Genomic DNA, 16,965 nt, shown 5'->3' on the forward strand with positions numbered 1-16,965 from the left:
TGCCCCAACTTTTACCAAAGTAACTTTTGTTTGTATCTCTTACGACAAACGAGTAATTGGACTTTCTCGTACTATTGCCCCACCCTGTATATAAATACTTGAAACAGCCCTGTACACAGCAGAAATATATACATATATGAATAACAAACTTACTCTGTGGAGACCAGATACTGCCAACGTATGGTGTAGCTGCTTGATTCCATGGGGTCATAGCACCACCTGGACTCATACTGCTGGGTGTAGCAGCTAATCCAAAGAACATTCCTGAAGCCATTAGATCGCTGCTGTGCGCTTGAGGTATGGCAATTCCCATTTTACATTTTTCGGCGTCCAGCAAAAGATCGAAGCAGCCTGTGCCCATTCTTGGTAGTTGACCAAGGATAATGTTTTCAGATACTCCTCTCATTGGGTCGACCTGAAGCAATAAACGTGATTATGTTATGTTTCCGTCACAAATGTATATTTTAGGTACCAGGTGTCTTAATAAGAATGGCTCTTCGCCATATCTCAGGAACCGTTTATAGTACAGCTTTGAGAAAAAAATATTTATACCAAAAGTTTCCTCGGGAAAAGCCTGGAGATTATTTTCATAATTGTAGGTCCACCGCTAGAGGGCGTAATTGAATATCAAAAATTTAAAAATCAAAATTTTACAAAATTTACCAAATGAAAGAGCACTGGAAATCCAATCATCGTATTCTTCATAAAATTCTGCGCATATTTGATTTCACAAGTTTAAGTCTACCTTTGCAAGTAGGAGGTGGGGGTGAGTGGGAACCTTCTTATGAAAAAATGGCTGTAAGTCCAGTTCTGATAAACCGAATTTTGCATACTTGGTCTTGTTAAAAACAGCTCTTTTTCGTCAATGTGTCTTATTTTCGAAATAGCGTAATAAGTAATATGCAAGCTAGGAGGCGTAATTTAATTATTTTTAGAAATTTAGTTTTCTTTGGAAAATATTAAATACAAGTATGCATTTTTAATCCTGCATTACAAAATTAGACCAAATTAGTAACATAATACCGAGAACCGCATGTCGATACCATTTTTCTATCTCGAGATATCTTAAGAAATGTGTAAATTTTAAACATAACGGTTACTGTCACCGGTAAACGAGGTTAAGGAAAAGTAGTGCGCTATGGAAAAAACAAATAAACATTTTCCAGATGTAAAAGTATATAATTAATTAAAACAACAATAAGACAAACAACACTATAAAATATAACAAAGCAATAAAAGCAACTACTTACTTAGTCTTAGTGACTGCCTAAATGTTCAAATTGTTGCCCATCATTTTCGATGCAAGCATTTACTCTTTCAAGAGTAGATTGAATAGCAACAGATTTAACTGTTTTAGACTTTTATTTCTGGGGACGGATTAAAGACCTTGTTTTTGCCGCTAGGCCCACTACTCGAGAAAACATGATCTAGAATCTAGAGAATATGAAACGCCATTCAAAGCATTACGAAAGAAGAAATTGAGACTGCTGTTCAATCCACTCTTGAAAGAGGAAATGCTTGCATCGAAAATGATGGGCAACAATTTGAACATTTAGGTCGCCACTAAGTAAGTAGTTGCTTTTATTTCTTTGTTATATTTTATAGGGTTGTTTGTCTTATTGTTGTTTTAATTAATTATATACGTTTACATCTGGAAAATATTTCTTTATTTTTTCCATAGCACACTACTTTTCCTTAACTTCATTTACCGGTGACATTAACAGTTGTTTAAAATTTACACGTTTCTTAAGATATCTCGAGATAGAAAAAAGGTATGGACATGCGGTTTTCGGTATTAAGTTGCTAATTTGGTCTTATTTTGTAATACAGGATTAAAAATGCATACTTGTATTTAATATTCTCCAAAGAAAACTAGATTTCCGAAAATAATTAAACAACGCCTACTAGCTGGCATGTTACTTATTAGGCTATTTCGAAAATAAGACTCTTACATTGGCGAAAAAGAACTGTTTTCAACAAGACCAAGTATGCAAAATTCGATTTAGCAGAACCGGACTTACAGCCATTTTTTCATAAGAAGGTTCCCAGTCATCCCCACCTCTTATTTACCAAGGTAACCAACTTGTGAAATCCAATATTCGCAGAATTTTATGAAGAATACGATGATTGGATTTCCAGTGCCCTTTCATAAGGTAAATTTTGTAAAATTTTGATATTTTAATTTTTGATATTCAATTACGCCCTCTAGCGGTGGACCTACAATTATGAAAATAATTTGCAGGCTTTTCCTGAGGCAACTTTTGTTATAAATATTTTTTTCTCAAAGCTGTACTATAAACGGTTCCTGAGATATGGCCGATAGCCATTCTTATTGCGACACCCGGTACATCATGTGTTTATACATTTGGATGATATAATCCTAGTTATTGAACTCATGATAAAAATTAGACTGCAACACTGGCTCTAAACGAAAAAAAAACTGTCTAAATATTAATTTGAATTCAGAAAATACATGTGAAGCAGAAGCACACTTAGTAACAAACATTACTATAAACTACTATCAACACTTACCTCCGCATGACTGGCAGCGTCCATCAATACGTCTACAGTTTCCTCGAAGGAACATCTCATCAGAGCTCCAGTGTCTTGTCTGTTGATACCGTGACGGGTGATGGCCATCAAGTGACCTTTGGCTGTCATTACGTCACAAAGCAAGGCAAGATGGCGATAGTTTACATACAGACCGTAGAACGAAAGGACAGCGTTCATTTCCTTCTCTACAGACTTACGCACAGCCTCGATACCAAGTACCTGTAACAAATAAATATTTTTAAATTAAATAATCATGCTCAGTACAAGTCAAAGAATATTCAAAAACCATTTAGAAGCAAAATATTAAAAAATAAGCCAATGACATCTCCAAAAAAATGGATTTTGTGATGGACATCAGGGGCCTGATTCTAATTCATTTCGAGGTCGCAATTTAATTTCGACTCCGCCATGATGGTGGCAATTTATAGCCATTCTTATTCATTTCGATATTAGTTAGAACTGGGGATATTAACGTTATCATTTTGACACTGCTCAAAATTTGGGTTGGCGCTCTGGTTTATTGGATTTATTGGCTACGCAACCACCGCAACATTTGTTGAGTCTGGGACAATTATCGAAAAATTGCCATTTTTTGGGAAAAGTTATTTACCAGCTATTTTATTGCTAAAATCGAATCTTAAAATTGCATATATTAGTAATATGGGGTATGACAAGTCCGCAGAAAGTGTGTTATTTTATTTATAAACAAATTAGCAATCCTAAATCTTCTTTTTTTTTAATTAGTGCTCTGTAACTCCTAAGATTTTTCCTTTAAACTAAAAACACTCAAATAAAAATTCACTTTAATTTAGTTCTGCAAAGTTTTTTTTTTCGATTTCCTTCAACAAAAATTTTACTCGGAAAATCCGAGTTTTCCCAAAAAAATCTGCAATTCTCAATAAACATTTCAGGGAAGTAATTATTTATCAATAATTAAATAAATTGATGACATGAAAGATTTTTTATAGTAGATTATATATCAGGAGGCCGGCGACAATCTTACCAATAGTTTAGCAATAATTAAATAGTTAATTAAAAAATTTCGGTCGAAATAATAACCAGAAAGATTATGATACACCAGAATAACGATTTTCGTATAAAAAATCACTATACCTATTCAACATACTTTACAGAATTGAAATTGGACTATTTGAGCGGTCTCAGGAATGTTATAAAGAAACAATTTTTTAGCTTATAAACAAATAGAACCCCTCAGAAAATATTAGATTAAATTAAATTAAGTTAACGTTGTTGAAAAGGGCACGGCTTCTGTGCCCTTTTCGAGGAAAAAAAATTGAATTGCGAGGAGTGGTTTCAGGTATAACCGGTCAAATTTGACCGGCATTTGCGACAGAGTTATAAACAACAGGATTTCAATCTTTGAACCATTACCTTTTTATTCCGGTCCTCTTTGTAGATACAAATTTTCATATCTTCAAGACACTCACAACAAAAAAGATTTATGTCACCAAGTTATTTAGTTATTAATAAATAATTACTTCCCTAAAATTTTAGTTGAAAGTTAAAGATTTTGTTTGGAAAACCCGAATTTTTCGAGGAAAATTTCCGCCGAAGGAAATCGGAAAGAAATATCTACATATGTGTAGACTTAAATTACAGTGAATTTTTATGTCAGTGTTTTTGGTTTAACGTTAAAATCTTTAAAAAAGATTTCGGAGCGCTAATTTGTTTATAAACCAAATAGCACACTTTCTGCGGATTTTGCATAGCTATATTACTAATATATGAAATCTTAAGATTTGATTCCAGCATGTCCAGCAATAAAATAGCTGGTACATAATTTTCCTTGTTTTATACTAATTTTTTCAGATTTTTACCTTACATCTTTCATTGTGTTGATAATTCACGTTGTGGAAATTCTCAATTATTATATTTCTAATCTAATACTATTCTATCTAATTCCTCCAAAAGCAGCAAATTTCCATAAAACCCAGCCATATTAATACCTTTTGCTTTAGTTTTCCTTGCAAGAAACAAACCAAACACATCTCCGAAACTAAACCTAACCTCGCTTTCGGTCATTCAGTCATGTCCGTATCACAATAATTTCGACTCGAAATTATAATTTCAACCACTTTTAAGGAGTCGAAATTAATTGCAACCTATCGAAATTTAGTGACGTCCTTTAGTTAGTTCAACTGAAATCCACAAGAATCGCATAGTCGCATTTCAACGTCGCCATATTGATTGAGACCTGTTTCGAGTCGAAATTTGAATTAGAATCAGGGCCCAGAACTCATCATTGGATCATGTGAAATAAAGAATTCAAAAATATTTTATTAGCTTATCAGTTTTTAGCTGTCGAAATTTTTAGTTTTAACGATTTTTGACTTTTTGGTATCACTCAGAAAGAAGTCAAAATAACGAATTTTTTGTAAAAAAAAAGGGGGTGAAAATCTACATATTTATTATTGTTAAAACAAAAAATAGGCATAAAACACAAAATATCTCGACATCGTGACCTCTCAAAATGTCTTTATGCAAAATTTCAGATGGATCTGCAGTTTTTGAATTATCCACCGCCTTTGAAAGAAAGCAGTTTTGAGAAAAACGCGTTTAAAGTTTTGACAATTATTATTTTCAATTTCATTTTTGTCTGTCAAATCGTAAAGTGATGCACACCGGAATATGTTTTTGAATCGCGGAGTAATTTACAAAAGAGAAAGGTAACAGCTGTCAATTTTCCTTACGACGCTCAGGCGCGCTAGCGTGAAACTACTGCACCGCAAGTCGAAAGTAGCGATATTCAACATGCTGTATTTCCGGTAATTTTACTGCAAGCAATCTAAAATTTATATAAAATAATAAAAAAAATCGAAAATTTCAAAATTTGCAAATCATACCCTCCTCCTTAAATAAACGGAAAAAATAATCTTACCGAAAATATTTCACAAATGTCGTTAGAAAACGTTCTGACCGGATCGACGTCTCTTTCTGACAGTACTTTCATCATGCTGGTACCGTCAGTTTCCAATAGCCATTCTGCGATGGCCTTGAATTCGCCTGTTTCGGTGATGACGATCCTTTTTTTCGAGTCAGTCTGTGGCAAGTGCATGTATACCTTGGAAATCGCTTCTATACCTTGCAAGGTCATATCACTGAGCATGTTCGCTTCAATGCATCTCAAAAACATGTCGTCATCCATTTTGTCTACGTCCTCATCAGCACCTGGAAATAATTCCAATACAATACTTATAATTTTTTACAGATACAGAGTTTGCAGATCAAATAACTGTACATCTACAAAACAGGCTCCTACAAATGATATAAATCAGCTAAATAAATTACTTACTAATACCATAGCAGAAGTTCAAAGAAGATGTTAAAAGGGTAACAAGAGAGAGGAGAGAATCACTGCTAACACCAAACTTAAAATGGAAGAAAGAAGAGATAAGAATAAATATAGTACAACAAAGCTTAAATAAAATGAACAATAATAGGCCAGCAAATGAAGCACTTTGGCTCGCAATTTTTTCGTCCAGCATGGATTTACTGAAATTTAGAAGGTAGGGAATGGAATAGTCCAAGGAAAATTTTCTATATCATGCCACTGTACGTTAAAATCTTGGGGGTGGTTGCCACCCCATACTGGGGTGGGAACTTTTTATTACATTTTAACCATGTAAATCGATTTAAAATGTAATTCTAACAAATGTTTTTTACATTTTCTTCGTAAAACTAACATTTTTCGAGTTATTCGTGGTTGAAATTAACAGTTTTTCGACGGAAAAATCGACTTTTTTAGAGGGTTTTTTGAGAATAACTCGAAAAATATGCATTAAATCAAAAAAACTGTAGATATCAAAATTGTATCTCCTAAAATTAAACCAAATGAGTTTTCTATATTTTTACGACCAATACAAACCGAGATATGACATGTTAAGGTTAGATTTTTTCGTCAAATGCATAATTTGAAATATTCAAAGCTAAATAACGGGAAAACTTGGATAATCTTTTTTCAAGTATACAATTAGTACTTTCAAAAAAATAATAATAAAAAGTTTCTAGCATGAAAATTAAGCAACTTATAATCAAAAAAATGTCGGTACCTGATATTCTCTGCGAAAAAATCAGTGGAAACAAACCCCCTATAACTACCTTCCTAATTAAAAATTGGTCTTTACCTTTCTGAAATTCCTTTTATATTTGTACAGTACAACCTGCCATATCCGGACCTGTCATATCCGGACCTGTCATATCCGGACCTCCCCATATCCGGATGGTTCTGCGCTGTCCGTATCTACCGAAATCTACCGAGAAAGGCAGTCCTGCTGTTGGACAACGCACTAAAAGAAGAACTAAAAGATGGCGAAATAATGTATTATAGAATCTATAAAACGTGTCTATCGACGAAAGTTATTGACGGCGCTGATTACTGGAATGTATGAAGGAGAAAACGTTTCAGAGACTGTAAAGGAAGTAGTGGTCTTGATATCCGGATTTTTTCATATCCGGATCGGTCTGTCGTCACATTGATCCGGATATGGCAGGTTGTACTGTATTATCAATACACCCAAAAAGTTTGACCTATTATACTATATTATTATTATTATAGACTATATATTACTATATTATTATTATAGACTATAGTAAGGCCTAATTTTAGAAAAATTGGAGTTTAAAGAAAAATTAACTTTTTACCATTTAGTATTTTTCACCTTTTTCTTCAATATCTCCGAAAATACTGGAGACACGAAAAAAATGATAGAATAATAAATTGTAGCTTTTTTAATAATTAAAATTTTTCTTGTACATGGATTTTCATTATAGTGAATATTTAGCGAGATATAGCTGTTTAAAACCTCTATTTACGAGAAAAGCCCCCTTATTCGAGCCCTTTAAACCCACCCCAATTAAAAACTAAGGGATCTTGCGGAATTTAATTTACATAGTCTTATAGCTCTTTAAAAATCCTACAAAACCATTTTTGAAAAAACTTTTTACGCCAAAAATGAAGGAGCTATATTTATAAAACGATTTTTTTTTTTTCGAAAAATTCGAATAGTCCCCTTATAGAGCATCTTTAATTGTATATAATACCACAGAACCGGTTCGTATACTGGAAGATGACTAAAAAAACTATTTGTATTTGTATTTGTACATATTTGTAAATTCGTATTTTTGTGTAAATTAATATTTTTGTAATTCTTTAATTCTATTTTTATTCTGTATAGATCTATTAAATTATCTACTTATAATCTACTCCCTTGAACATGATATAATATATTAAGTACAGGGTGATGAGATTATCCTAATCCCAACTTTTTATGTAAATTGATGCAAGCCGAAATTATTCTTTTAGGATAAGTAAGTTTTTTATATATAGCTCCAACAAGGGTGGCTTTAAGGGTTGAAATATTATGATATTATATCTTAAAGCATAAAGCAATCATTATGTAACTATTAAGAAGCAAATGTTGACAATATTAAAGTTTAAACTGTTATTTTATAATTTTCTACAATTTAGGGGTAGTTTTCACCCTTGAAAAACCAAAAGCGTACAAGGGCTAAATATAGAAAATGAACTAGAGGGTGAAATGAGCCTAATCCCAAATTTTTGTACAAATCGATACTGGACGAAAAAATTGCGAGGTTTTGCCATTTTTCCAGTTTCATTTCCTCGACTATTTTGCCATCTCCCATATATTTCGGTCTAAAAGTGTCCACCGAAATACAAAGATGAGAATCTATAAAACCTTAATTCGACCAATAGCATGTATGGCAGTGAAGCATGGGTCCTGAAAGAAACCACCAAAAACAAACTCGACAGATTCGAAAAGGAAAGTACTGAGAAGAATACTAGGAGCTGTAAGGGAAAACAGAATCTTCAGAAGTCGATACAACAACGAGCTTTACAAACTTTATAAGGAAACACCCCTGTCAGACTTCATTAGAGTACAAAGACTGCAATGGGCCGGACATGCGATAACAATGAGAGAGGATAGGCTACCAAAAAGAGCACTGAACGCTAGAATGCAGGGAAAGAGACCGGTTGGTGTTAAGTACATTGACTTTGAGATTTATTAGACTCTGCCAATTATTGTACAAGTGCGTATTACCGAAGTTTGCCGAACGAAGTGACTCAGTTCATTCGCCAGGGTTACTGGGTGACGAAAAAGTACATAACGACGAGAATACACACAAAAACAACGCTTCGATGAACGAACATTTTTACTTCTTACATTCAAGTTATTAATTTGTTTTAGATCTGTTATATTAAAATTTACGTGAAATTCTGAAAATTCTTCACCACATCCACAATTAGTTGGAAAGCCAAGAAAGCGCTGGGAAGACACAGTAAACAGCTACGCACAAATCCTTTTAGGAGTCCGTGTATGGAGAAGAGCAGCCACAGACAAACAAGGGTGGAGGCAAAAAATAAAGGAGGCCTAGGCTCAATTTGGGTTGTAGTGCCGTAGAAGAAGAAGAAGAAGAGATAAAAAATGATGATATAAACTAACCTTCTCCGAATTTTCCATCGTCGCTGTTCATGATTCTGATACGCAACACCAACTTTTCAGCATTGTCGTCGTTGAAAATACAATTCAAATCGTCCCCGAACCCAGCGTTGATCTTTTCAGCAATTTGTTCCATAGTTAGTTTCTTATCTGTCATTCTCTTTCTGTCCAGTTCGATACGAAGCAACCACGGCGATATACGGGTAGGATCGAAATCGGGCATTTCATAGTAGACGTTAACGAACTCCTGATCCTCAGGAATGACGGTATTTTGTGGGTCAGGATCGTAATAGATGGCGGTGTTGGCGGTTACTTTACGAAGAGTGGTGTGTTCAAGTCTGAAACATAAGCAATTGATTATTAGAGACCAGAATATTCGCAAAATGCATTTTTTGCGTATCTGGCATAATTTGCACAAATGTTATATCAAATTCAATATTTTTTTACTTTATTCGCTCCTTGCATGACTGATGCGACACCTAGTGTCGACACCTGACATTTTTTTTATTTCAAATGAAGTTGAAAATTATTAATAGTTAGTTTTTTAACGATACTTTTACAATTTATGTATAAAATGGATGTAGTATTATATAAATTCATCACAAATTCTAGTTTTATTTGAAAAGATTTTTCCATAATATTTGCTAAATTTGAAGTACAACGAAAAAAGATCTTTAAAATGCAAACTGTATCAAAGTTACTCTTTTGTGGTGCGTTTTACTTCACTCAATTTTGGATCAAAAAAAAACTTTAGGATCTCCGATTTGTCAAAAAATTGGTATATCGCATCTGCGGAATGTAGAAATAAAACATTTAAGGTCGAATTGTGTTTAGGTATTTATTTAAAAAAAAATTGCATTTTCTATCGTAAAGTATCAATGGAAAACATAATATTTTAATAGAAAGGACTCAAAAATGTCATTATATGGCATTATAACAAGTTATTTTGATTCAAAACAAGTTTTTGATCAAATTTTATAGTGTAGAAAACGTTAAAATACCGATTTTTACATTTTCCTCCATTCCCAAAATACATCAATCATAATCGATTTGGCTGAAAATTTTCCCACAGATAGCCAAACCATAGGACATTAAGCGGTTAGAAGGATTTGAATTATATTACAATACTAAAAAAGTTACATGCAATATCATAGTCATAAATATAGGCGTCTACTGTAAGTACAATTAACTCGGAAAATATCGACCTCGCGACAAAAATTGTTAAAAATAAAGTGTAACAATTGTAAATACGATTTATTTGGAACAATTTCAGTTGCTACCATTTTTGTCGAAAAGTTAAAAATGGCGGAGATATTGAGCAAAAACGGTTCTCCTTTAAAATCAAGATGGCGGCTAACGTAACGGAGGAATTCATTCGCGATTTTAAATTTAGGCTACTACCCCCCTAAACATTAGAAAAATAAAATTTTGGGCAGCTCGGCACGCAAGGTCAAATGTTATCCCGACTGGACTAATATACGAATATAATTTTGAGTCTGATATTATTGCATGTAAATTTTTTGGTATTGTAATGTAGGTTTCTATTAAAGACAATCGTAATAAAAGTCCGTTTGATGTTTAACAGTTTTAATTAATAAAATAGATGACTAAATTATTGATTACTATTAAATTGTCGAAATGTAAAAGTGTATTTTGCGACCAAAATTCTACGCGTTCTTATTCTTACAAAAGGGAAATGTATTTATAGAATAATTTGCGTCTAATCAATATGATACCCGTCTAAGTATTATCCCTATGCGTCTTGCGTCGCTGTGATGTTAATATCGACTGAATGTATTCGTTCCCACACAACCAAAATCCTCTTATTTACTGCTAATCTTCCCCTTTTCATGGTTTAATTCGCATTCGTGGGAATTAGCCTATCAGTAATAAAAATTGGGTCAAAGGGCTCTACTTTGTTATTTTTGTGTCTTAAAAATAAACACAAGCTGCTCACTAAACTACCCCTCGATTAGATACGCCCACCCATCTGTGCATTAGAGCCTCGCCGACAACCGCTCGTTTCGTGTTTGTAAATACTAATAACCAAGGAAAAATGATATACAGGGAAATTTAAAATATAAGATAAACTATTTACAATCCTACAGTAATATAATTCAAATCCTTCTAACCGCTTACCTACGTTTTAGCTATCTGTGAGAAAATTTTCAGCCAAATCGATTATGATGCATTTTGGGAATGGAGGAAAATCTAAAAAAATCAGTATTTTAACGTTTTCTACACTATAAAATTTGATCAAAAACTTGTTTTGAATCAAAATAACTTGTTATAATGCCACATAATGACATTTTTGAGTCCCTTCTATTAAAATATTATTTTTTCCATCGATAGTTTACGATAGAAAATGCAAATTTGTTTAAATAAACACCAAATCACTGTAAAATCGCATAATATAACATTTTGAGAAAAAAATAAGAAGACTTTTTGACCTTAAATATCTTATTCGTCCCGCAGAAGCTATACACCAAGTTTCGGAAAAATCGGAGGTCCAGAAGTTTTTGCCCGAGAGATTTGACATGGAATGTACCAAATACATTTTCGTACCACGTAATATTCATATCAGCTCTTTTGTAGCTGGAATATTGTGTGCGCCACTCATTTTTACAGCGTTTAGCGGTTTTTTATTCTTGTACATATATACGTATCTAGTAAATAGTTAAAAAAAATTACCAACCTGCATAACACATTCTTCGCTTTTTCCGCATCTCTAGCAGCCGCACCAGTTAAAAACACGGTTAGAGATGGAGCCTTGGGTTTCTTGGAAATATTAATAATTTCCTTTAATCTAGGTACACCCAGGGTTACGTTCTTTGAGGATACACCAGCAAAATGGAAAGTGTTCAGTGTCATCTGAGTAGCGGGTTCTCCCAGTGACTGCGCGGCCAGAGCGCCCACCATTTCTCCAGGATTGGCTTGGGCTTGTTGGAACCTCGTCTCGATTTCTCCTATCAACCACTCGAAGGCTTCGGTGCTGAGCCTGAATTCTTCAGAAACGCATTTGGTGCAGAGGGTCGATCTGACTAGACACTGGAAGAGTAACGTTGCGTTTTCGTTGGCTTGTTTGGACAGACGATCCTCGCCAGCTACGATGACACATTTCCTGAGTAATTCTCGAACGCCTTGGATAACTCTTAACGGGGACAGGTCTGTCGGGGCTCGTTTGTTTATGTGGAAAATTTTTTGTACGTTCCAGATCATACGTTGTAAATTACAGGGGAGTACTACTTTGGATTCTCCGCTAGGGAAGATTTGTCTTAAGGCTTCTCTGTCTTTCTGGAGTTGTTCCCATTCTCTAAAAGAATAAAATACTTAATAAATATACAGATAAAGGAATATTGGAATATTGGGAATAAAAAAGACAAATAGAGAAATGATATGTACAACCATGAATGCACACGTACACGTGCCATGTAGTAAGAGTATAAGTCATAAAAAGAATGTGTGTGTACTTTGTACGCACGTAAGAAGTTATACTTCTATTATATGATTTCAACGAAATAAAAAAACTTTCAACAGGTTATTTGTATTTTATTTAAAGATTAAACTAATTTTTACTTACTACTTTCCAAAAATGTTTATTAAAACAATACCAAAAATAAAAAAAAAATAGAAAACACACGGATTTGAACCGGGGACCTCTCGATCTCCAGTCGAACGCTCTACCACTGAGCTATACTCCCTTGTTTTCAAGGATTACAAGATTTCCAGACATAGTGACAAATAGATCAAGTGAAGTATAAAAATACTTTAAATATTACTTACTAGGTTATTCCCGAGGAATACAAATCAAAAGACACAAAAATTATAATAAATATATTTACTAAAAACACTAATATATTCATTCCACACCCTTTTTGGACTGATACATACATAACTTAAAATATTTAGCAACGTACTTCATACTGTCTGTGTGCGCATGCGCACAGAATCCTAGTCACTCCCAATCGCATCTAAAGAAGTATAACTTCAAAAAAACTTTTTTGCATTCGTCTATGTTTTGAATTTTATAATTAATACGGTATTAACAAAATAAAAAGTAAAATAGTTAATTACTACAGTTATGAATCAAACTACCATTTTGATATTTAGTTGTAATTTTTTAGTTATTTCAGCAGTGGTAATAAAAACTTTAAAAAGCAGTATTGAAAAATTTTCAATTTGACTTATATGGGCCATTCCACGAACATACGCCTGTTTTGGATTACTTCGACAACGAATATTTTACTGTGCAACATAAGAAGTACGAAAGTAAATGGCGCTAATAATTATTCCAATAAACAGCAATGTAATTTGCAATTTACTTTCGTTCTTTGCACAGTAAAATATTCGTTGTCGAAGTAATCCAAAACAGGACTATGTTCGTGGAATAGGGTATACTCATAATACATAGCACGATAGATATGCAATCTTATAGATTTTAAACAGAAGTAGAAACCTAAGCTAAAAAACAAAAATAACCATATACCCTTATACAACCAGTGTTGACATATTATGGATTGGAGACATGGACCATCTCCAAAGCAGATGAAAACCTTCTGCTTATATTTTAACGTACGAGGTATACCACAGATATAAACATATATTTGGTGGTGAAGACATAGTATCTCTTATAAGAATAGGAAGACTAAGATGAGCAGGACATCTAGCAAGATCACAGCAGAACAACCCTCCTAGAAGAATCCTTATGTCACAACTTTGGGAAATAGAAATAGGGGTAGGCCAAAACTCAGATGGAAGGATGGTGTAGATGAGGATGGGAGAAAAATAGGCGCAGCAAACTGGCAACGGCTGGCAATGGATAGGACTGACTGGCGTAATAGACTTGGGAAGGTCGAGGCTCTTTCATAGGGCTGTAGCACCATTGATGATGATGATAGATTTTAAACAAGCATTTGACACAATAAACAAATCACGAAAAAACATGAAATAACGATAATAGTAAGAGAAATAAATTACTGTCACAATAGATTACTTTTGTTTCAAATTATCTTTATTCACGTCATGGATTGGTTATCTATTTAGAGTATTGTAATTGGCAACAAATTATCTGTAAGTATAAGTCACTTTAATATTGAAATACCCTTCAACCAATACATAATTTTCGAAGTTCTATGTATAATAATCACGAATGTACGTTTTTTTCTGTCACTTCGAGCTTAATGCGTTAGAGCGAATTCGGCAAACTATGCCGCACTGAAAGAAGGGTCTGGGATCAACTTTAACATATGTTTAAGACGTTTGGGTGTCAAAATACAAAAGAACTAACATGAATAACTTAATAAAGGGCCGAATTATAAAAAAAAAGAATGTGTGTGTACTTTGTACGCACGTAAGAAGATATTCTTCTATTATATAGGTAATTTAAACGAAGTAAATATACTTAACAGGTTATTTGTATTTTATTTAAAAATTAAACCAACTTTCTTATCTACCACTTCCAAAAATTTTTTATTAAAATAACGAAAAATAAAAAAAAGTATGAATCGTCTAGGATTAGAACCCGCGACCTTCCGTGTGCTTCCGTTTTCTGTCCCACCTCTCTGCCAACTACGCCATCGAGCCACTTAAATTGACACGTAAGTTTCGGATATAATTACACAACACGGTGACAAACTGTAAACATATTATGCCTACATATTTTATTATTTTACTACAGGGAAACACAAATCCAAAAACACAAGAATTATAATAAATAATACATTTCCTAAAACCACTAATATATTCTTTTAATGACTTATTTGCACGGTTACAGATACATACATTGTCATACATACCTATATTGAAAGATTAGCAATGAACTACATACTGTCAGTGTGCGCAGGCGCGTGGTTGATGTACAATTTTACCCTCAATCCATTCGTCGCTAAAGAAGAATATCTTCAAAAACTTCAAAAATATGTGCCATTGTGATCGAAGAAGATATTTTTCTCATGACAACATAGATATAGAATACAAAAGTATAGATTTTACATATCTTACCTCTCAAGTTCGGAAATGACTTCCCCTGAACCCATCAGTTGCTTGATAACTTCTTCATTGAAAACTCTTCTCAAATACCTTTCATTACTCGGATCAAATCTGAATTTTCTCTCGAACGCTTTGTTACTTAATTTGACCGTTGCTAAATATTGAAATTCTACCATCTCTCCACAGAGTCCGTCCTCGCCGTATCTCAACTGGATAAGTTGTCCTACAGAATTTCTTACGGTGCCGTCGTAGTGTACCATTACACTCTCCATAGCCTTGATCAGACGACGCTGGATGTAACCAGTTTCGGCAGTTTTTACAGCAGTATCGATAAGACCTGTGAGGAATGGTCTCGTTAAAAAATTATTATATACAATTACATGCTAATACAGTCGAACCCGCTTATTATAGTACCGGTTATAGGGATATCCCGGTTTATGGAATATAAATTCGAGGTCCCGAAACGTTTCCATTTACTCCTTAATAAATTTATCCCTTTATTGGAATACGTATTAATAAAACAATACCGCTTTTTAGAATATTTTTCAGGTCTACGAATAAATTTTTACCTACAATTTCAAATTTCCTAAAAATTTAAATTATGTCTTGTATTATGGTTTCTCGCCAAGGGCTTCGAAGGCCTGTAGTGCTGTTTTATTTATATTATATGGGTTTGTCAGATAGGTAATAAATATTTTATTGCGTTGTTATGAGTACCTATTCAATCGTTTACCGACAAATTCAGTCGTAAAACAATTTCCTTTGTCTACAAACTATACATATGGCCACCCACTTGCCTGTTATAAATTTTTTAAGAAACAGTTCGCCCATTGCCTGTAAAGTTATAAAACGTTTTCGGGATGGCCAAACCATTGTAAATTTTTCTAATATTTATAATTCAGAGCAACAAAAGTGACTAGTATTTTATGCAACAAAAAAAAAAGTTAGAGTTACATACTGTAATAAATAGTGTGATGTTAATGTCTTTTTGGTCCAAACTAATTAAAACTCTATTGTTTGGATAACTTTATATTTACATCGTATAAACGGTGATTCAACCATAGTTGTTTACAAATACAAATCATTACCTATACCACACATTTGTACATATCAAGTATCTAATTATAACAACTCTTGAATTTACCTATGCTGCATTTTTATACCCTACCTAATATGTAAACCTCACGTATTAATTCACGGTCAGGAGTCATTGTCTTCGAGCATGGCTAATACACTACATTATATTTTGATAAAGATATTTACAACTTAATTTATATAGGTTGTCCCAACTATATTACAATACCGATTATTTTTCAAGACTAAATAAGTAATTTTCTTATTGAGTATATTATGTATTTTAATACGAAAATATTTACATAATCTATATATTAGACCGGCGGGCAGTATCGTCGTCCCCGCTAGCGAAATTATTCCGATTCGATTTTTTTGTACAAACTTACTCAAAAAGAGGTCCTTATAACATATCCACAGGGTGCCGGGCGGTGCCGTGGTCGAAAAATTGTTAAAACAATTTTCTTTACACAAATTCACAAAAATAATTTTTTCATTTCGAACAAAATTTTTTTAGATAAATTGGCTTATTCTGAGCAAAAAAGGTTTCTGGTCATTTTTTTCTAAAACTGATTGTTGTCGAGTTATATGCGATTAAAAATTTGAAAAATGCGAAAATGGCTATTTTCAAGGCTTAATAACTCTAGTAAACATTATTATTATGAAATTCAAAAAGTGACCAAATCAAGTTTCAAACCCCTTCTTCAAGGTCCTGAAGAGATCTTTGTCATTATTTTATTACAAAGCTGTTATTTTTAATTATTAACAATTAGCGCTATATAGTCCAGGATGTATCCGTCGTCCCCGTTAGTGAAATTATTCCGATTCCATTTTTTTGCAGAAACTTACTCAAAACGAGGTCCTTATAACATAT

General features: G+C 33.3%; 1 protein-coding gene and 1 non-coding gene across 2 annotated transcripts in view; both read right to left on the reverse strand.

The window, feature by feature from the left end:
- Positions 1-16,965, reverse strand: part of LOC114349455 (DNA-directed RNA polymerase II subunit RPB1) — a 48,636-nt gene that overhangs the window by 3,253 nt on the left and 28,418 nt on the right. Inside the window, exons 13-18 of the mRNA XM_028299835.2 lie at positions 15,033-15,357; positions 11,728-12,345; positions 9,036-9,370; positions 5,453-5,742; positions 2,533-2,772; positions 154-415 (exon numbers count right to left, since the gene is read on the reverse strand). Coding sequence (XP_028155636.1) covers positions 154-415; positions 2,533-2,772; positions 5,453-5,742; positions 9,036-9,370; positions 11,728-12,345; positions 15,033-15,357 — 2,070 coding nt within the window. The remainder of the gene's footprint in view (positions 1-153; positions 416-2,532; positions 2,773-5,452; positions 5,743-9,035; positions 9,371-11,727; positions 12,346-15,032; positions 15,358-16,965) is intronic.
- Trnas-gga (transfer RNA serine (anticodon GGA)) lies at positions 12,662-12,733 on the reverse strand. The gene has a single exon. It is a non-coding gene; the product is annotated as a tRNA-Ser (tRNA).

Source organism: Diabrotica virgifera, chromosome 6 (assembly GCF_917563875.1).
Source record: "Diabrotica virgifera virgifera chromosome 6, PGI_DIABVI_V3a".
Taxonomy (NCBI): Eukaryota; Metazoa; Arthropoda; class Insecta; order Coleoptera; family Chrysomelidae; genus Diabrotica; species Diabrotica virgifera.